Source organism: Phaethon aethereus (assembly GCF_964289735.1).
Source record: "Phaethon aethereus genome assembly, chromosome: 2".
In the NCBI taxonomy this organism is placed as follows: Eukaryota; Metazoa; Chordata; class Aves; order Phaethontiformes; family Phaethontidae; genus Phaethon; species Phaethon aethereus.
This window is the reverse complement of record NC_138582.1, coordinates 46,633,996-46,656,874: the sequence shown is the minus strand read 5'-3', so window position 1 is coordinate 46,656,874 and position 22,879 is coordinate 46,633,996. Positions and strand designations below refer to the sequence as shown.

General features: G+C 36.5%; 1 protein-coding gene across 1 annotated transcript in view; it reads left to right on the top strand.

Moving 5' to 3' along the window:
• SNTG1 (syntrophin gamma 1) overlaps window positions 1-22,879 on the top strand; it is a gene marked incomplete at both ends in the record, with an annotated part of 164,040 nt that overhangs the window by 34,122 nt on the left and 107,039 nt on the right. The window contains 3 exons of the mRNA XM_081996425.1: window positions 13,828-13,930; window positions 16,107-16,189; window positions 19,993-20,123. Coding sequence (XP_081852551.1) covers window positions 13,828-13,930; window positions 16,107-16,189; window positions 19,993-20,123 — 317 coding nt within the window. The remainder of the gene's footprint in view (window positions 1-13,827; window positions 13,931-16,106; window positions 16,190-19,992; window positions 20,124-22,879) is intronic.

Below are 22,879 nucleotides of genomic sequence, written 5' to 3'. Positions count from 1 at the left end.
ACAACCCCTGGGATCATACAGGCTAGGGGATGAAGGGATTGAGAGCAGCCCTACCGAGAAAGATTTGGGGGCACTGGTGGATGGAAAGCTGGATATGGGCTGGCAATATGCACTCGCAGCTCAGAAGGTCAGCCATATCCTATGGTTGCATCAAAAGAAGTGTGGCCAGCAGGTCAAGGGGTGTGATTCTGCCCCTCTACTCCACTCTGGTGAGACCCCACCTTGAGTCCTGCGTCCAGCTCTCGAGTCATCAGCACAGGAAAGACATGGACCTGTTGGAGAGCATCCAGAGGTGGGACACCAAAATGATCAAAGGGATCATGGAACACCTATCCTATGAGGATAGGCTGAGACAGTTGGGTTTGTTCAGCCTGGAGGAGAGAAGGCTCCTGGGAGACCTTATTGCAGCCTTCCAGTACTTAAAGGGGGCCTATAAGAAAGATGAGGACAGACTTTTAGCAGGGCTTGTTGTGCTAGGACAAGGGGTAATGGTTTTAAAATAAAAATGGGCAGATTTAGACTAGATCTAAGGAAGAAATTTTTCACAGTGGGGTTGGGGAAACACTGGAACAGGTTGCCCTGAGAGGTTATAAATGCCCCATCCCTGGAAACATTCCAGGTCAGGTTGGACGGGGCTCTGAGCAACCTGAACGAGTTGAAGATGTCCCTGTTTGTTGCAAGGGGGTTGGACTAGATGACCTTTAAAGGCCCCTTTCAACCCAAAGTTTCTATGATTCTGTGATTTTTTTTCCAATTAAAACACTGGGAGCTTTGGATTTTGGCAGTACCAAGACATTTAAATTTTTCTTTTGGTGCTACGAGTACATCTTTTAACATCTCAGAAGATAACAAGACCAAAATCTTTTTATGTTAACAGGAAAGTCTTATGTAAACGGGAGTGTGCTTTTTTGAATCAGCTTTCTGTATAGATGTTCACTTAGATAACTTTGAGTTATGCAGCATCAGCACTGTTTTGTTTATTTTCAGAATTTTTGCAGAAACAGACAACACAGAGAAAATTCTAGGTCCAGAATTATTGTTTGAGGGGCCTAGACCTCCTAGAAGTAAGACCTGTAGTTTATGCATTCTTATGTGATATTCTAACATGTTCACCTAGCAGCAATATAACAAAATCTTACGAAGCATTTTCTAAAATATTTAATTGTTGGTGTTGCAATTTGTCCTTTAGAAAACACAACCACTCTATATAACTGTCTATAAATTATGGTATTTATTAGGTTTTATTGTCTCAAATGGTAATTAACTGCTGGCAAGAATGGATTTCCGTGGGGCTATTGCCTAATTGGTAGAATAAGAAAATGCAAAATGAGGGTTGCAATAGGATAAGTAACCTGGTCATTTTGGATGAATGTATCAGATTTATGCTCAACTTTGAAAGTCATGAAGATTTCATGTTATAAACTGATTAAACCTGTAATTCAGCACATTTTCATCATTATGCTGAAATGCAAATTAGCTTTTTTACTTCCTTGGAAGTATATGTTAATCTCTTTTCTTTCCAAAATACCTGTAAATGTCCTTCAGTTAATTAATATCCAGTGTGAGCAGCTCCAAACACAGTTTTGCCAAGGCTCTTAAAATTTAGATGCTGATGAAAATGATCCTAAAAATGTTGAGACAATATTATTTGTGGAAATCTCATATTAGAGGATAATTATGACAGATCCCAGTCCAGGAAAATATGTATATATTTGCCTAAAAGTATGAATTTAAGTATTTTACTAAATTGGGGACTTCCTTTTTTACAAATATTTATGAAGAAGCAAGTAATTTTCTCAACTTTATCTAGATGCAGTACAGTTATTCTGCAGCAGAAAGGCTAACATTGCATTAAATGGCATGAAAGTATGTTCTTATGCATTTTCTCAGCTGAAAACTGTTACCACTTAGCACATTCCCTGAAGTACTAAAATACCTTTCTCAGAGATCAGATCCTGAGCTGCCAAGAAGCTTACCAGAGTTAACCGCATATATTAGTCTAAAACATTCCTTCAAATACAATTTTCTCCAAGAATTATTCTTTACGTCATTGTGAAGTTGATAACATTTAGAACTGAACAAATAGGAGTAGCCTTGTACATTAATATTTATTCAAATTTAGAATTAAAATTTGTTTTCAAACTCTTTAAAACCATTTTATATTCATTTTTCATGAGCATTTATGTGCTGGTGCTTGATTAGTGTGACTATTCATGAAAACTAAATGTTAAGGTCATATTTGCCAACAGCAAATTTTATATTGAATATGTAAATGTGAAATTTGCCACTAGCTGTGTGTTTGACCCCAGCCTTGCAATGGGATTAGTGTGAGCAAACTCTTATTCTGGGACAGGTCTTTCTTTTTTCCCTCAGAACTGGGGCTCTGCTTAGTCAGAAAAAATATTCAAGCCATGTTTCCAACACTCTCAGACCTATGTCTGTTCATAAAATATTTAAAAAATAAAGAATGTACTTAAAAATGCTGTATCAACTGTATGACTTTCATTCTTTAAGCATTAGGAACAGGAACAACAGCTGACGTTACGTAGTTTAGTAAGGTATATGCATTTTAAATATTACTTATGATCTTTTCACACGTTGCATTCATTAAAACTGTACTTGGTTAGTAAATGTGTTAGAAATTCAATATAGAACTCAACTGTGAGAGCATTTATTCTGGTAAATTTGAAGTGTGGGAGCAGTTTGAATGAAGGAGCAGGGGATTCTTATGTATTTAGCAGATAAGCAAGCAGCTTCATTGTTTTGTTAATAATCAGGGCTAGAAAACTCAGACCCTTCAAGTTCATTGCTATAATGAAAAAACATAAAAGTTCAGTGTGATCAACTGTGAAAAGGAAGAATTCCAAATCCTTTAAAATGAATAATTTGATTGGAATTATTTCCTCCTTCCTAGGAGCACACATTACCTGCAAAATTTGGAGACCTTGAATCCAAGTTATTGCCCAGTTTTTGTTACAGCTTACTAGAAAAAAAGGTTTCCATTTCAACTTTGCTTTGATTTTTATTCTTACCTTTTTTTAAAAAAGTTATCCTTGAAAAAGCAAAAGCTTCTATCTGAAGATTTTTTGCTTTAGCATAATGTCTTCTAGCAAAAGAAAAATATGTATCTGTTCATAAAAGGATTTCTAGTGACCATTATTCCAATTGTAGCTGCATATTCTAGGAGTCACACAGATAAATATGGAACAATTTTGGTTTTATTCTGTAAATATAGCTGATGTTATTTTATTTTTCTTCATGTAAACGTTGATAATGTCTTTAGTCTTTTTCATCATGCTGAATATTTTATATGACTTTTGTATAGAGGATGGGGACTCCCGAGTGACTGAGTCATTCTGCTAAGATTTTCATGGCTAATTGCTTAAATATGGCTATTGGTTTTGAGAGAACATACACAACATTTTTCTTCAATTCAGGTTATGATTTTCTGCTCAAATCTGTTGTGTTCTCATACATTGTTGGATAGCTCATACTCTATACTTACTTTGTTTTAGAATTGTGAATGCATAATCATACACTATATGCGATAATACCTGCAGGCCACAAGCAAAATCTTGATATTCTACAAAAGAGATATTGATATTATTACCCCTTGTGTTGGTTTTCCTATTCAGTTTGTTAGTAATTTCATGACTGAAGCTCTGTCCTATACCCAGCACTGAGTGGTTTTGTGGCAGTTCTTGTCATCAGAAAGTGTCATTCCAGTATAACCTGTCTTTTTGCAGATTATTGTATGGAAATCAAAAACTTTCTTACAGATGTGTCAGGGAAATCTGTGATGGAATATTTAGTATGACATATATTATAGTATACTATATCCTAAATTATCTTCATTTTTTGAGTCCAAGGGAATGTCTCTTACTAAATTTCTCTGCTTTCATTTAAAGATGGTTTTATCCTTCTTTTGCTATCTGAAATTCTTGTTAGAGAATAGCAATACCAAGGTTGATTGGTTGCCTACAGAGAATTAGTGAATTATGGTTCTGGCTTATTCTTACCACTTTATAGGATAATGAAATATATAATGAGATATATATACAATGAAATATACGAAATATATTATAAACCCACTAAAATAATGCTATTTGCATGAGTAATAAAGACAGAATTCACAAGGATGTTGTGCAGATATGATGAGTAGAAGTAATTTCTACATATTATGTGTGTATTAAAATATGACCTAGATTTTGCTTAAAGGAAAAAAAAATCTTTGAATTTTTATGTCATGGATCCTTGAAGGTAATGTGCAAAGCCTTTGGAGGTTGTTTAATGTTCTACAGGTGTTGACAGCTTTTTTGAATATTCTCCATACCATGTAGTTGAAAGAAAAGAAAAGCCACCATATTTCTTACATTACCAGTATTATTAAGGGATTTGTCTCATTCCTCGTAGCTCGTTGTTTTCGCGCTCATTAAATATATAATTACAAAAGCATGTGTTCATGAATTAGCTTGGAAAGATAGTAGGTGTCCAGAAGCTGAATGTATAATAACATTCAAAAAGTGGAACAGCTGTGAATGTTTAAAGTATAGGACGTCTTAAGACTGTATAACTACACAGATCATCTAGTGTAGCTGAGTAATCCTAGAAAAGTAGAGCCTACACGGAGTAAGTAATGTGAAAACAAGGTGAAGAGAAGGCTCCGGGGAGACCTTATTGCAGCTTCCCAGTACTTAAAGCAAGCCTATAAGAAAGATGGGGACAGACTTTTTAGCAAGGCCTGTTGTGATAGGACAAGGGGTAATGGTTTTAAACTAAAAGAGGGTAGATTCAGACTAGATAGAAGGAAGAAATTTTTCACCATGAGGGTGGTGAAACACTGGAAGAGGTTGCCCAGAGAGGTGGTAGATGCCCCATCCCTGGACACGTTCAGGGTCAGGTTGGACGGGGCTCTGAGCAATGTGTCTAGTTGAAGATGTCCCTGCTCATTCTAGGGGGGTTGGACTAGATGACCTTTAAAGGTCCTTTCCAACGCAAAGATTCTTTGATTCTATGATAGGCAGTTCTGAACTCTGGTATATAGTCACTACATATAGATACACTGAAAAAGCTCATGAAACTTGGAAAAAGTTTGGTTTGGAGTCTTCTGGTTCTTTGAAATTTTTTGTGTTTCTATAAGTAACTCTTGTCATGAGTAACTGCATATCATGTAGAGCTGCATGGCTAATAAATGTATCTTTATGTATTTATTTCTTCTATGGACCACAGTCCCAGACCAATAGTAGTCCACGTAATACAGGTTGGAAACATTAACAAGACCCATAGTTTGGAATTAGAATCAACACTTATATTAGAATCAACAGTCTGAAGCTCATCTGGGATGAGTTAAAATAGATACTGATAGATGAGGGTAAATAAGGTATTAGAGTTGGAATCTATATAGCGAATTAATATTTTTAATTTTTCAGAATATGGTATGAAATGTTTCAGTTCAGGAACCTATGGTGTCCCTTGTGACCTATGGTCAGGGAGTGCAGGGAATGGTGTTCCTAGTGTTGATAGACTTTTTAACAGGTTCTAATTCCTTGCTTCTCATAGTTTCTATATTAATGACCTTCTAATGATTTAATATGAACTGTGATGACCAGTAAGTGCAGTCTTTAGTGAAACAGAATTCAAAATTAGAGTACATGACTTAAGAATGCAAATTAAGCACTTACAGCAATATTTTTTTAATGGCTGATATTTATTAATAATGCTAAGATTAATGAAAGAAGAACAGGACAATGCTGCAGACTTTTCCTGGCAGGCTTTTACTTTCATAATTTTTTTCTCCTCAGGTGTTTGCATTGATAACTTTTGCTCAGGCACTCCTATACTACTTTTGGAAAGAGAAACATGCAACTAAACAATAATTGCAGTCTAATGCTCTTCTGATTGAAAGATTACTAAACACTTCAGTGTTGATTATGGACCGTAAGAAATTTTAAAGATTTCCAGAAAGCTATTATTAGATCTTCTAGACAAACTTATAAGTATTCTATTGAATACTGTTAGGCTTAAAAGTTTAAAATCAGATTCTTTTTTTTAACTTGATTGTAAATATATTACTGAAATGACAATATTCTTTTTTTACCTTGGAACTGCAATAAAGAAAGAACTGACAGGAGTCTGTGTCCTCTGTGTGACCTATATTTGGTCCTCTGTTGCCCGATGGATTTTTTTTTGTGTAAGTTAATTATATTTCCAATAAATTGTTGGTGAAATTAATCTCTTTCTCCCACTTCCTCATTACACTTACTCATGTTGCTTACATCTGATTATTTTAGTAATTTCCTCTGAAGGAACGTCTGTAGATGTCTCTTAGTGTCAGCTAATATAAATGGCTTACTTTGCATGTGGGCTTGAAACATGATGAAATCTATCTATTTTTAAAGACGGATCTCTTAGTTTTCTAATGCTTTATACAGGAGTCTTGAGATTGCATGTTGTGGTACATATGTGTCTAAAACCCATGAGGCTATGAAAATAGGTAGGGCAAGGGCCCATGAAGGAAGCCTGAATATAACTGTAAGATGACTGGTATGATATTGTCCACCCAAGAAACCACCTGATGGTCTAGCTTAAATGACTGCTGTCACTTGGAATGAAAAATAATGTTGTTTCTAAGTGGTCAGTCTCATGGGACTTGTTGAAAAGCATCAAAACGTGAATCTCTGTGTATGTTGCTCTGAAATGAACTTTTGTATAGTGCCTTAGTAAGTGGAGCATTCGCTGGGTAAGTGCTGCCTCAATTCAATTCCTGTGTCATCTTGAAAAGCCATAAACCTCTATCTGCCACTTTTCAGAATAATTGCTTAGTGGTAGGCTCAGTAGGGTGCCTTTGGTGTAACTACTAATCTTACTGCATCCCCCTGCACTTTTTTAAAATAGTGCCAGTAGCACAATACCTGCAGAAGAGGGCTCTGAATAGAAGGCATGTCTTCCTGCCTCCTCAGCATGTGCACCATTCTGCCCTGCAATCCCTTTTGCCTTGTTCGAGGAAGTTCCTATTTCTGGCGTGCAGACTATTTCAGTTCGTATCTAAATATCTAATACAGGTTCTGGAATCAGACAGCGAAAAATTAAAACCTACAGCTATGGTAGTGTCAAACTACGGTCTGAAGTACACTTTTGAGTTGTGCAGCCTGAGTAGGAGCTGCTGTCATAAAATGGAGTTTTAGTTTGATCTGTATATCGGTAAGAGAAAATTTTTGAAGGAAAAAAAAAGATTTGATAGTTTTTACTATTATATTTGTTAATTCGTTTTCATTGTTGGCAAATACTGGGATAAGTATTAGATCATAGGAATTAAAACCTCCCCATACAGTGACGTGTTTTTAATGCAAATATTCTGTATTAACGACATGGCTTTTACTGAATAAAATGTTGTTTTTTTAAATAAGCGTAGTTCAAGACAGTTGTGTGCATGCATTGAGCCTTCTAGCTTTGTGTCTCTCTGTGATTGTACCAAAATGCGTGTTGCTGTCTCTGCTGGTGGACTTAATACCAGTGCATTGTATAACTCTGCACAGTGGCTAGGAAGGTTTAGATTGGATATTAGGAAAAATTTCTTCACTGAGAGAGTGGTCAGGCATTGGAACAGGCTGCCCAGGGAGGTGGTGGAGTCGCCATCTCTGGAAGTGTTCAAAAAACGTGTGGATGTGGCGCTTCAGGACATGGTTTAGGGGACATGGTGGCGCTGGATTAATGGTTGGACTTGATGATCTTGAAGGTCCTTTCCAACCTAGTGATTCTGTGATTCTAGTTTTCCTTTTTTTTTTTCCCCCAGATGATTATAATTCAAGGTATTCATCAAAGAACTGGATTTTCCTTTAAAGCACACTGAAGAGTGGAATTTGCTCCAGTTCAGGAGAACAGAGATCTTGGGGACTATATAAGTTTTCTGTTTTAAATCTTTACCACTTCATTGGTGGGTAAATTTAATTAGTAATTTAAGAGGGGATTTACAGTCTTATTCAAGAAAGAACGCTTACTGAAGTCAGAGGGACTTCACGCTTCAGTGCTTTCCTCAGTATATTGAAAGAGACTTTAACATATGCTCAAATGTTTCCTTGAACTGGGACTTTAAAAGATTTTACAAAATTAAAAGGCAATATCATTATAGACATTATTAAAAATTCATACTAGTGTTATTATTATGTAGAGATTTTATTCAGCAATATCACACATCACCATAAAATTCGCTTCTTCAGATGGCCCCCTTGCAGTCATTATAGTAATTTCATGGAAATATAGATACTGTCACTCCAGAAACACTGACTCTTCTAATTTTACTATTTCACATAGCTGAATTCAGACAAGCACAACTGTTATTTTTGCTTGACTCGCTTCATGAATATCCTAAATTTATATAGGGCTATTTGTGGTAGAAGTAAATTAATTCTAGATCCCACTGGTGGTAGACTTGTGCTTTGCATAAGAAAATTTATTGGCAGTATTTAATGTTTCTGTTTGTGTAGTTCTTTTCACATCAACTCATTCTATATTAAATATATATATGATTTCTGAAAGAGCAGCAGGAATTCAATATGTAGCCATAATGTTGATATGTTAAGACTTTTTAGTGTCACAGCTTCTTCATTTTACAGGGATGACTTCATTAGACACTATGCACCAACAAATCAATAGCTAGTATTGCTCACTAGATGAAATAAAAAAATAAAACTAAATGAAGTTGTAAAAGCAATATTAAACAGCTTTTCATTATTTAATCCATACAACATTGCTATCAACACATTAAGTGCTGCTACTATTGATTGTTAACTATTAAGATAAAAACCTGATATAATTAGGTGAATTCATATGCTTGAAATCTAGCGCTTTGTAGAAGATTTCAAAAATGTTAAAAATCTAGGGCTTTATAGAAAAAAAAATGCAGCTATAGTATAATCAGTATAGAATGGTCAGTACCGCCTCTGGAAATAAAAAAGATTATTACCTTTCAACAATACAGAGAAGCAGCAAATTTTTTAATGGTGCCTGGTCATGCATTTTCTGCAGTCTGGGATGCAGTGCTTTAAAAATTGTCAGGTCAAATACATAGACGTACAGATTCTTCCGAAGGGAGTTTTTCATGGCTTACGGTGGGGAGGTATAATCTTGTTAGACTTTGGAAATGTAAGGTCTACTACTAAGTAAATTTTTGTCAGGCAAATATTCTATGGATTTAGCACTATGAATTTATCTCACTTTCACCAAAATCTTCATATATGATAAAAAATAATTTTGGGAAGTTGCCGCATTTTTGTTTTGAAATTTTTGAAATAATGTTTCTATATTTATTCAAAATTAGTATCCCTTCCAAATACACGTTTCTTTTTCACTTTTTAGAAGTTGGGCCCATTTGTATCTTTTCACATACTAGGGTAAATCTTTTAAATATTTTTATTTGTTGTTAATTTCGAAATAAATTCTCTATTAGCAGTAATGAACTGAAAATCTCTTACTTATACAGCTACATTTCATTAATATTGAAGTTTTTTTTACCATTTACACACAGTGGGGATGAGGCTCTAATTCTGTTCCAGGACTAATAAGAATCGTTATTTCCGGCTAACATTATCTTTGGTAATTTGATTGTACAGTTATTATAGGAACACTGTTTCTTAAAAGAGCCACTTTGTATTTTGAAAGCAAGCAATTAATTGTGGACTAGTCATTCATCAAGTAAATAGCTAATTTTAACCAGATGATAAATGTTAGTTGTATTCTACCCAATGTGGAAGATTTTTGCAAGGGATGGGATCATAGCAGAAATCAGTGATCAATCAGCAATTGTATGCAGTATCCCTATTAAAAATAATTTTTGGAAGGTCCAGTCACAGTTCTATAGAATAAGAAATGGGGGTGGAAGAAAATTAGTATACTTTTTCCAGTGACCTGTTGTTGTTTTTTAATCTACTAAAAAAAGTGGTACCACTTTAATGCCACTGTTGAACCTTCAATGAATCAAGATCACAGTTGTCTTTTTTTTGCTCTTTAAATTACACCTTACCCCTGAGTAGGGGGAAAAAAACCCAAACCAAAACCTACCGTTTTCTAATTTGTGGACTACCATATCAGGAATTTAAGGAATTTAACATTATTATATCAAAGTATAAAAGTAGACATTGCAAAATGAGAAAAATCCTGAAAGTCTTCTAAATGACTGCAAATTCTTAAGAAAGATTCATTGTTTGCAGGAAGTAGAAAACAGTCCCTAGCTTTTTAGTCTTCAGTCATTTTTATCTTGCTTACAATATGTGGTGTTAGTTACTCTGATCAACCTAGCTCTAAGTTTTCCTTATAAATCAGAAAATATGCTGTAATGCTGAAAAAGATGTATAAAGGATTTAGTCTACTTCCCTCTTATGTTTGAAAGTAACCTTGAAATATTTATAGAATTATCACTGACAGAAGTAATGAACGCATACATTGTCAATGTTAGTGCTTGATTGACAAGGTGGTGGCAATGTATATACAATAAATGTGAGGGAGCTTTCTTCTAAGTAAGAGAGCAGGACGGCTGAGCATATATCCATCTATTTCTTTATCTAAAAATTATAGTGTGATTGACAACTGTTTTCTTCAATATGTTCATGAATTGACTTCAGTGGTAAAAGCTCATTATTGCTTTGTTAGTAGAATATGCTACCAATTCTTCAGGTCTGCATGGATATACTTGTGCAGATAAATTAATTTTTAATTAATGTATATTTTCCAAGCCTGAACAAACAATACATTTACATTCACACAGCCCTCATTTTACTAAAATAGTTCTATAAAGTTTTGAGTTAAACTGATGTTAGGCAATGAGGAAGAGAGAAGAAATAATTAATATGCCAGTATCTCTTACTATTGACAGAATTACACTCATATTTGTAAAAGTCTAGAAATTCATTCTGTATTGTGTCTTCCAAGACAAACTGTTTGACTCCCTGTTTTCAAGTGTTTTTTTCATAGATGTAACTCTCCATAAGAATTAGTCACATTACTTTTGGCTCTTATCTTTTCTGGTAAAAGTTACCGATTTTCCATTCATGAACATGAGCTGTTCTGGTATACCACTAAAATCACTCCTCAGTAAGAGCAGATTTCCTATTGTGCCTCATTCTCTTTCTGCATGGAGGAAGGGCAGTATGGCATGGTGCACACATTGAACGAAGACACAAAATAAAGGAATACTATAAGGCATACTTGATTTAAAACAGTTCAGTAGTTGTTAATTTCTTATGTAAAATGAAGACAAAAAATGTAAAATAACAGTAAAGTTTTCAACTGAAAGCTACAAAAAGATAAATAATAAATTTAATTTAAAATCACATTTTCTTTAGCTAACATTTCCCGGAATGGCTTTGTTAATGACTAGAAAGTAAGTGAAATGAGATCAATAGCTTGTCTCCTCTTTGTTGTAATCATTACCTAGTAGTTTTCTTTTTTAATCTTTTATCTCTCTTTAGTCTTTATTCTGCATGTCAAAATCTAGTCACTGTCTGGATTATATTCTTCATACCCTGCAAAATATATTTCAGTGAAATAAGTATTATTGATTTCAACTAAACTGTGTGCCAGCTTAAATTCTTCATCCTATGAGATAAAAGGTTTGAGAGAGAGACAGAGAGAGGTTAGAGAAGAAGGTCACAGCAGACTATTTATGGCAACTTCTAGCCTTTGCAGAACAATATATTATCAAATTAAATAATGTAGACTCATAGCTTGTTTTATTCTTGGAAGAAGAAAGATTCAAGAGCAGAGTTTACTGTCTCAGTTTCTTTCACAAATGGTATCCACTTATACTTAGGTATCTTAAAAGATGACTTTATAAATTAAAGTTGGTAATGCTGTAACTTTTCCACTTATTTCTTCCCCATTACTGACTAAAAAAAATATTTTTTAAAAGGCAGAGGGTAGCTGTATTTTTCCTGCACTTTGCCTATCCAAATCTGCCGTTTCAATAGAGAATACATGACTATGAGTTTCTGCTTTGGCTATGACTGTTCTCAACTGTGTGACTGCTACATAAGAGAGGATAAGGTTGAATTTTCTGTGAGGGCTGTGGATACAGCATGGCTTCTCTGATGGAATTCAGGGCTTTGGAGCCTTGATCTACTGTTCCACAGATTGCAAGTCATCTTCTTTCTATGAAGTAAGAACTGCTTACGAATTCTAAGGTATAAAACATATCAGAACTGGGAAGTGCTCCTGGAAGAGGCTTATGCTACAGATGAGGTTTTTGGCATGCAGTTTAAGTTGATGGAATTCGTTGTGATTTTTGTGTGTGTGTTTATTTGCACACATACATATAAATACACATGACATTGCAAATTGTGCCTTGACAACTACTGTGCTATTTTAAACAATAAAGAGGCTAAAATTTCAGAGGTTATTGCAGATACTGAAACAAATATTCTATCATCATATTGTTACTCCTCTGTAGCAACCAGTGTGGAGTAGGAATTATTGTGCTATAAAGACAAAGTTGACATTACATTTTTTTCTTGGAGAATTGCTTTAAGTTAATGTACTCATTCCGTGTGAAACCATACCTACACGTAGTCATATACATGCATGTAACTAAATCTATAGGATAGGTTGTTGACAGGCATAGATTAAAGAATAGCAATCCTTCATAAATTATTTGCAAGGCTTTCTCAGAAGCAGCAACATGACAGAAGGTTTAATTGTGTGTTATCCAGCTACCACAAAAACACAGCAGAAAGGGAATAGATATATGCCAGTTTAAAACATTTGTCTAATATGTCACTGTGTAGCAGCTCTCAGAACACTGCTCCCAGCGAGCTGGCTCTCTGCACAATATGACTGCAGACACTCACATAGAAGCATGGTGCAATCTTCTGTCTTTGTAATCCCAAATTAAATCACCCCTTGAAGAGTTTTGAAGTTATAGAGCCAGAATAACAGGAAATGGTTGTTCTCTGAAACAGTTACGTGACCTGATGCTTCTTGGTTCTCATTGTAATAAAACTATTTAAATCTTATTCCTCCACTGTTAAGCACAGCATTTTGCTTAGTTGGTTTTGTGCCTCCTTTGTATCACTCTGAGGAAGTGCCTGGAGTTCCCTTTCTCTGCTGTGTGTCTTGAGATGTCTATCAACTGTATCACACAAAAGCTAAAGATATGAACAAGAGCCACAGGAGCAATTGTAGGAAAGTACAGGAAGGCTAAAAGCATTCACAGGTGGATAAGTGATTTATGCATTCCTATGTCCAAAATGCAAGCTGCCTTTTGGCAAAATCCAAGTTTGTGTTTATCTAAGACTTAAAGCTTAGAATAGCTACTTTTCCTCAGTGGCTGTAAGGAAGATTAGGTCTCTCATCCATGCTGGAGTGCTTCAGCTAAATTTAACTCTGGCTGTTGGAAAGATTTACTCCTAGGATTATGGCACAGCTGTGGAAACTACTGCTGTTGTTTTGGTTGGAGATTTCTGAGACAACCTCAGGGGGGAAAAAAAAAAAATTGTTTTTATACATACATGCTAGTGTGGATGATGCCAGATCTGAAAAAAAGGGGATGCAAAGCTGAACAGTATCAGGGAGCAAGTTTTGCAATAGCACAGTGCAAAGCCAGTGCTATTAAAAGAGGACAGTGCCCTCCCTCCCAATCTATGTGTGACTAGAAACACAACAGACAGGTATATAGCAAGCTTTATATCTTCCTTTCTTTTTTAAAAAATGTCATTGCAATAAATTGCTAAGCAGTTACGTTCTGGTATATGAAAGCTGCGTGGCATTGCTTACGTTTGCTGATGCATTTTGGTCATACATTTATTTCAAGGTGTGCTGTCTGTATTTCTTCTCTTCCAGGTTCAAGTCCTTCGCAACGCAGGGGAAGAAGTGACCCTAACTGTGTCCTTTCTGAAAAGAGCACCTGCTTTTCTCAAGCTGCCACTGAACGAAGATTGTGCATGTAAGCCTTTATTACTTGGCCAAAAGAAAATTCATTTCAATGCTTATGAACACTTGCAGCTTCCAAACCTACTGTGAATTGAGGGTGATTGACAGCAGCTTTTTCGGCTAGCATAAAACTGATATCTTTGCTTGAAAAAGGCATTTGGCTGGTGTGAATCAGCAAAGTCGCAGGTAAAACAGTGGAATTACCTTAGTTTACAGTAGCTCACATCCTGATGCAGAGTATTTAAAAGCAGTTTTTCAGGCAGCATCAGATAACATTTTAGTCTGAACGAATTTTGTCTTGTAAATGTGAAAATGAGATCGTGTGTGTATATTTAGGGGCCTTAACTTTACCATTTAAAATTCAGAGGCTTTGGTGGAGATGTCTGTCTACCCAAAAATAAATTACCCTGGGATGACTGGTATTTTATTTAAGTCCAACCAAGTTTTAGTCAAGTAACCCCATGAGAGACATATGGAGACAGTTGTCTTCCTTTAATTATATTAAATTGTAAGTGTGGGTGCAGAATTATAGACAGTTGAAACATATCCAAGCATATTTATATGTCAACCCCTGCCTCTTGTCACTGCTGCTTTCCTTCTGCTTCATGCTCCTAAGAGGGTAAAATGAGTTGATTAATTTTTAAGCAAAAAAAAAAAAAAAATATTTGATTTGATCATTTTGGCCTTTGATTTTAAGTTAGTAGTAATTAAATAAACTAAATCTGAAATAATATTTTATAAAATCATTTGTTGAAATACTGTCTTTATCTTTTGCCTAGGTTTTAAATTTTAGTGAGACAAGAAAAAATTTAAAACACCATATTCTTAAAGAAAGATGTTTCCCAGTACATTTGTCCCTTTTATGAAAGGTTGTGGTACCACAGGGTACCCTGAGTAACGCCCACAAAATTGCATTTGCATTTATCCTATTACATTATGTTTGAGGTGTAGCACTGTAATTTCCTAAACTGTTACAAGGACGTTCAGAACTCTAAACTTCATCGACAGTAACAAAAACATTATCTGCCTAGTTCCTTCAAGTGAAAACCAAGCGAGGAGGCACACACTTTTGTTATAAAATTTGCAAAAACCTTTGGGGTTTTTTTTCTTACTAAATGGATTACTAATTCTTTTAAGAAAAGCACCAGGGAAGGGATTCTTCAGCCTCCACTCAGCTTAAAAAGGCACTCAGCTCAAACCAGAAGACAGATATTGGCTGAAAGGAGAAAGTAAATGAATGTTAGATATGACAAGACTAGTGGGAGAAGGGAATACGTACATACAGACATACACAAATATGAATTATAACATTACAGACTAATGAAGATTTTTTGGTGTTCCTCTGAGGGACCTGGACAGGCTGGATCAATGGGCCAAGGCCAACTATATGAGGTTCAACAAGGCTAAGTGCTGGGCCTTGTATCTGGGTCACAACAACCCCATGCAACGCTACAGGCTTGCGTAAGAATGGCTGGAAAGCTGCCTGGTAGAAAAGGACCTGGGGATGTTGGTCGACAGCTGGCTGAACATGAGCCGGCAGTGTGCCCAGGTGGCCAAGAAGGCCAAAAGCGTCCTGGCCTGTATCAGAACTAGTGTGGCCAGCAGGAGTAGGGAAGTGATTGTGCCCCTGTACTTGGCACTGCTGAGGCCGCACCTTGAATCCTGTGTTCAGTTTTGGGCCCTTCACTACAAGACATTTAGTTGCTGGAGTGTGTCCAAAGAAGAACAACAAAGCTTGGTGAAGGGTCTAGAGCACAAGTCTTATGAGGAGCGGCTGAGGGAACTGGGGTTGTTTAGTCTGGAGAAAAGGAGGCTGAGGGGAGACCTTATCGCTCTCTACAACTACTTGACAGGGGGTTGTGGCAATGAGGGTGTTGGTCTCTTCTCCCAAGTAACTAGCAATAGGACAAGATGAAATGGCCTCAAGTTGTGCCAGGGGAGGTTTAGATTGAATATTAGGAAAAATTTCTTCACTGAAAGGGTTGTCAAGCATTGGAACTGCTGCCTGGGGAAATTGTTGAGTCACCATCCCTGGAGGTACTTAAAAGACATGTACATGTGGTGCTTAGGGACATAGTTTAGTGGTAGACTAAGCAGTGTTCGGTTTATGGTTAGACCTGGTGATCTTAAAGGTCTTTTCCAACCTTAATGATTCTATGATTCTATGTTTCTATTCATGTTTGTGTTAGGTGCCCCCAGTGACCAAAGCAGCGGCACATCATCTCCCCTATGTGACAGTGGTTTGCATCTCAACTACCATCCCAACAACACGGTAAGAGCTTATATTTCCTTGATGGAATTACACAGAATAATGATACTATAATAGCTAAGTGGAAGTAACTAATAAAGGACAGCAACATGGGAGGAGCTTTAATTAACATTGGAGATATATAGTTCCATAGGGGACAAAAGGAGTTGCCAGGTATTATGACTGCGAATTAAACTATGATAAATTATACCAGCTGAGATTGTGCCTTGATAGATGTGACTACTATTTTTGTCTGGGCAATAGGGATTTTGCAAAAGTTTTTTCTTCTACGTTATTTCCACAGCATAGGAATTAACATTGTTGAAATGATGTGTATCTGGTTCAAGAAAAGGTAGAAAAGTTTTTCAGAATATTTTTCCATTATTTTTATTTCATTTCTTACTAAAACTTTTGGCAAAAGATGATTTAGGTACATGTTTTTGCCGATTTTTAAGGTGAGAGCATTCTATTTCTAGTAACTTAAAAGCTTACTGAAGAATGATAGCCTTATGCAGAAAATTCTCTTAAGGATGACATGCTACAGATGTCTGATCAGAGTTTTGGTAAAACATGCCTTCGGAGTACAACAAGGGGATTTTACCAATTTTCTTAGGCAGGAAATGCAAAATCTACACTATTTTGCATAATTCTAAAGGGTGTTTTGCTGCATATTTGGCTTTGTGATAGGTGAAAATACTCAGGTAAAATAAAAAGTACAGAATAAATAAACCAAAATACAGCATAATTATTACAGGTATATTAAAAAAACCAGAAATATAAGCATTGTTTTGCAAACTTTGCTGTTTTTAATTTCTGGCATGTTTTACTGTTCTTTCATACTTCACTGGTAAAGGTTTTAAACAGGAGCCGAGAGACTTGAAAGTCAGTATCACAGATTTTAAGCCTGATTGTAAGCTGGAAAACCTTTAGGTTTTATACACTTTTATGGGAGCTGGAATTCATAAAAATGTGATAAAAACAATAAAACTGACATCTTAATACAGGTCAAATAATTTTATCTATCTATCTGTGTGTGTATCTATCTATCTAGTGCACCAACATCAGAAGCAGACTCCTCTCAACAGTCTGTATATGTACGCATGTAAAAAGGCTGTTGCAGCAGATCCTAAACTTATTTTGCTAGCCTCTTCTTTTCCAACTTTGGTTTTAGGATAAAAACCATACTTCCAATTGTCACAGAATTACAGAATGGTAGGAGTTGGAAGATCTCTGAAGATCATCTGGTCCAACCCCCCTGCCAAGGCAGGATCACCTAGGGCAGGTTGCACAGGAACGTGTCCAGTTGGGTTTTGAAGGTCTCCAGAGAAGGAAACTCCACAACCTCTCTGGGCAGCCTGTTCCAGTGCTCCTTCACCCTCACAGTAAAGAAGTTCTTCCTCATGTTGAGGTGGAACTTCCTGTGCTGCAGTTTGTGCCCATTGCCCCTCATCCTATCACTGGGCACTACTGAAAAGAGACTGTCTCCATCCTCCTGACAGCCACCAGTCAGATATTTATAGACATTGATAAGGTCCCCTCTCAGCTTCTCTTCTCCAGACTAAACAGCCCCAGGTCTCTCAGCCTTTCCTCATACAAGAGATGTTCCAGTCCCTTAATCATCCTCATAGCCCTCTGTTGGACTCTCTCAAAAAGTTCTCTGTCTCTCTTGAACTGGGGAGCCCAGAACTGGACACAATACTGCAGGTGAGGCCTCGCCAGTGCAGAGCAGAGGGGAAGGATAACCTCTCTCGACCTGCTGGTCACACTCTTCTTAATGTACCCCAGGATACCATTGGCCCTCTTGGTCACCAGGGCACATTGCTGTCCCATGGATAACATTGCCTACCAGGGCTCCAAGGTCCTTCTCCATGGAGCTGCTTTCCAGCAGGTCAACCCCCAACCTGTACTGGTGCATGGGGTTGTTCCTCCCCAGGTGCAGAACTCTATACTTGTCCTTGTTACATTTCATGAGGTTCCCCTCCGCCCAACTCTCCAGTCTGTCCAGGATTGGACATAGGATTGTGAATCCTATTTCTGCAGGTGTCAAAACTGATCTAAATTAGTTACAGCTTCTATTTGAACTGATAAAAATTTACTTAAACCAAATCTTTTTCTCTCAATTTAAATAATATAATCAGGCATCATGAGTCTATTAATTCACCCCAAATTAAATTCTTTGAAGAATTTAAGACCAGGATGTGGTTCTTATCTCAGATGTCCCCTTGTAATGGGAATAGAATGCTTCATAAAAGCAAATGAGACCTCTGTATAAATTCCTAAATTATGCACAACTTTTACATCATGGTCCTTCCTTTTTCTCAGAATATTCTCTAGAATGCATTATGACTTATGGCCATAGTCTATTTCTTAATTTATAGCCTTGGTGATTTGCATGAAGGAGACTTCTGACTCAGAATTTGGTGTAGACGAGACTGGTTTTGACCTTTTGTCAACAATTCAGAGTTATGCAGGTTAAAGGCAGGGTTAACATCTCTGTTGCAACCAGATCTAGGTCTACAGTTTGCATCTAAACTTTTTGCTTTTTCTACAAGTTTACTCACAGCTGAAAATAGGTTCCTGATAGCAGACAGAAAACATTAGATATTCAAGAGAATGTTCAAAACAACATCCTAGCTTAGTCTTCCTAGCCAATCATTAATGTATTTGGACTGAATTTATGGAATTTCATCAGAAATTCAGTGTTTTAAATAAGTAAATCTACTTATGAAAAACCTGCTCTTCAGCTAAATTGATGTTCATAGTGATCTTTTATTTTATGTACATAAAAGATATAAGAACATATATGTAAACGTAAAGTTCAAGTTGGTAAAGCTTTATAATTCCATAGATCTTACACAAAAATCACACTCTGGAAAAATACAAGGTGTACTTAATTTTTGTAATATGTATTTTATAGAACATACAGGTAAGAAGAAATATGAAGTCTGTGATTAAAAAATTGTAAATTATGCAGGATCAGCAGGTACAATTTTACTTATATACTAGAAGTACTACATACATTTCAGTGAGAACCATCCTTCTTCAGAAAAATAACATCATCACTAACACTGTTTTGTAAAGCTTTTTATAAAGAAAGGAAGAGTTGTTGGATTTTTAAAAATAAATGTTGATAATTTCACTTTTTATAAACATTTCTCATTCAAATCTATATTCAGTAAAAATACTGGTGGAATAAACCTCTAGGTATTTAAATACTCATTCTTTGTAGATATGATCATAGATATGATAAATTTAAATTTTCATATAAGTAAAGTCTTGTATAAATAGATAAAGTATTCATCATCAGCATGTAGTTTTGACTAAACAACTTTCATCACATGTTAAATTCCATTCACAATTACCACGTTTTGAGATGATGTCAGTAGAATAGCCATGTATGTAAATGCGTACAGGGCCACAGGAAACAACTGTATTAGGGCTGCATAGTAATTAATTTAGAGATCACTTTTATTCAGGATACAGGTATAAAACTAATAGCTGATGACGTGGTACGTAGTAAATACTTCTATTCATGACTAGTCTTTTCAAAAAAAGGACACAATCTGTTTTCTCTAGATTTTTAGAATACTGTTCCTCACACTTCCTCTAAGCATATTGATGTTGAGGTTTATATATTTCTGTTATTGGTGTGAAAAAGTTCAGAATCTCTCCAGTGCTAGCTAGAACCGATGCCAAGTGATTTGGGGAAAGTGGAACACAATGCCTAATGAAATATAAAGTCTTTGAATTCTCTCTCTTTCTTTCCAAACCTTCTTAGTACTTATAATGAAGCCCAAAACTGAGGAAGACCTTTTAATCTTTTTCAGGATACACTATCATGTTCCTCATGGCCAGCCTCCCCAGGACTTAGGTGGGAAAAAAGGTGGTGTGATCTCCGGTTAATTCCACTTCTTCATTCACGGTTTTCCCAGTACCTTCCAGGATCAGATTTGTGCAGGTAAAGAAGTTCAGAAAGTTGAAACTTGACTTCTTGATTGACAGACATAAGACTTAGGGAGTTGCCTTGTTAGAGGAATGGAATTATTAGTTCCACCACAGCTGTCAGAGGCATGAAACATAGGAGCTTTCATAAAGGTCTGTCGAGGTCCATCTCGGCCTATATTCTGCTCTGATGTCAGCCAGGACCAGGTATGTGGGGAAAACGTGTGATCTTTCCACTTGCATCTAGTGGTCAGCACGTTTCTCAGTTTGAGATTGCATGTAGGTCATTGTATTTAATAACTACTAATGCTCCTGTCCTCAAAAGCTTCTTTCTAAGCTGCTTTTTTTTATACCTTTGGTTTTTGTAATGCAATGTGGCACTGAGCTCTGCAATGTAATTGTATTTTTAAAATGTACTTCCTTTTGTTGTGTTAAATCCCTCACCTGATAACTTCGATGGGTAAAATAATGTTGTTCAGGAGCACCAAGGTCTAGCTGCCCCTTGGGGAAGGTGAGTATATGGTGGCAGTGAGGATGGACAGGGCAGTGTCCATGCATGCCAAGGGCCCTGTCCCACTGCCCCCGATTGAGGAACAGAGCAGACCTAGGGGTGGTCTTCAGATGAAGTCCATCATGGTGAAGTGGTGCTCAGGTCAGACTGGGAAGTTAGCCCACAGATCAGGCAGAAACAGTGGGATACCTGTCCAGGCACAGGCATAGCTGCAACCAAACTCAGGTGAGGACCAAGAGCAAGACCCTGAGCTGATACGCAGTTCCTGAGTGAAACGGGGGGCCCCCCACTCTTTCACAGCAGCCTGATCCCACATGCCAAAGCCACACCATGGCAGACCTGGCCTGAAGTCCAGGCAGTTGGGCACCCAGGATGGGCAAGAGGGTAGACTCTGGGCCTGGACCCTGTATCAAGGGAAATGCTAAAAAAGCATTCTTGATTTACTTTTTTATAACTTCAGATGATTGTCTTCTGTTTTCCAGTTTGAAGGATCCCTATTGTTCTCTCCTTTTAGGGAAACCCTTCCATAGCTCTCATTATACTCGTTCTTCTCTCTGTTTCTTTTGTAATTCTAATATATCTTCTATGAGACAAGGTGATCAGGACTGCACAGAGGATCCCTCTTGATTTATATTAAGACATAATGATGTTTTCAATTTTTTTCTCAGTTCTTGTCTAATACTTTGTAATAAGCTTTTGACTGTCACTGAACGCTAAGGTGATGGTGTTCCAAGAATTCAGAATTGTTTCCTCAGTGTTTATAGCTATAGTAAGGTTCTCTGTTGCTTACACATAGCTAAGGTTATCTTTTCCCATATGTGTTATGTTGCATTTATTAACATTGAATTTCATTGCCACTGGGGAAGCTGTCCAAAGCTCATAGTCAGGTTTCAATTTATTGCATCATGTAGAACTACAATTTGCCATTGTTTAATTTAATATTATCCTAGTAAATCAGAAGAAATCAGAAAGGAAGACAAGAATATTCTGGAATGATTACTGTTTTTCAAGTGTTACGCATTTAAATATAAAGGAAAGTAGCTATAAAATCCAACAAGGCATAGTATAAAAATAATACTTGTTAAAAGGTTTAAATACCTAGGTATTGTGTGGATTAATTTGTCATCTGTATACATAAGAATGAAGTTTTAATACTAAAAATTCTGTGAGTTCCAGCATGTAAGTCATTAACTACAGGACAGCAGTCTACAGTCACAGAGCATGTTTCTCCATTAGTTCTTCTAACTCATCTGAAAAATTAACTCTTAAAATAAGTACAGAGGACTTAATCATTTGTAAGGCTGTGAGGCCTTACTAACTGAAATAAACTTTCGCTTTCCCATGTAGCCTTCTTGTCTGCCAGCTTAGATGTCTGAGTGTGGGAAGAATAGTGTGTTATGCTATACCCTGATGGCTCATCAGGCACTAGTGGTTTAAAATTTCCTTCCATTCAAACACATGTAAAATTACTTAATTAATACAGAAAAACTTCATTACTATTTCTGGAAAGACTGTTTCGTGACAGAAGGTCCCCAGTATCTCTGCTGCTGTGCTCACCCTTCCAGTGTTTCTATGGGTCCTACAGTCAAGTGATACCATCTACTCCCAGGGGTAGGTTTACAATCTCCTCCAGAAACTAGGGGAAGAGGAATCTTCTTCAAACTCAGTTTGGGGTTTTTGTGGGGTGAATTTTATTGTTTCTTATCACATCTTGCTTCCTTCTCATTGGTTCTCAGCAAACATTTGAAAGTTGCACAAAAGCCTCCCACAGCCTCAGTTAATTCTAAGGGCTGTTGTTTCTTAGAAGTCCACTACCTAGGTCTGTCAGCCTTTTTCTTATTCACAGAGCTGAAATTAAAGCAGGTTAGGCAATAGTCATTACAGCACTACATAACTGCGAAGCTAAAAACAGCCTGCAGCTTTTGGCTGGTAATAGAAAAATCATATTTACTTGTCTGCATGATCCTTGTTCTATTGAGGAACAATGTCTGGCCCAGGGAGTCAATGTGTAAACCACAGGCTACAATGGCTTATTGGCTGAATAGGAAGGGAACAGGATATAGTCACCACAGAGTCAGGAGTTTTTGTATTAAATTCTGTGAAAACCTTCATCTCAGTGTTTAACAATGGTTGAAATAGAAATAATTAAGAGCATGAAGCATAAAGGGCCCAAAATCATAACAGTCAAATCTGAGATCTGTTCTGCTGTATACTTCAGATAAGATATTGAATTGAACAGAACTACTCACATGGAAAATGAG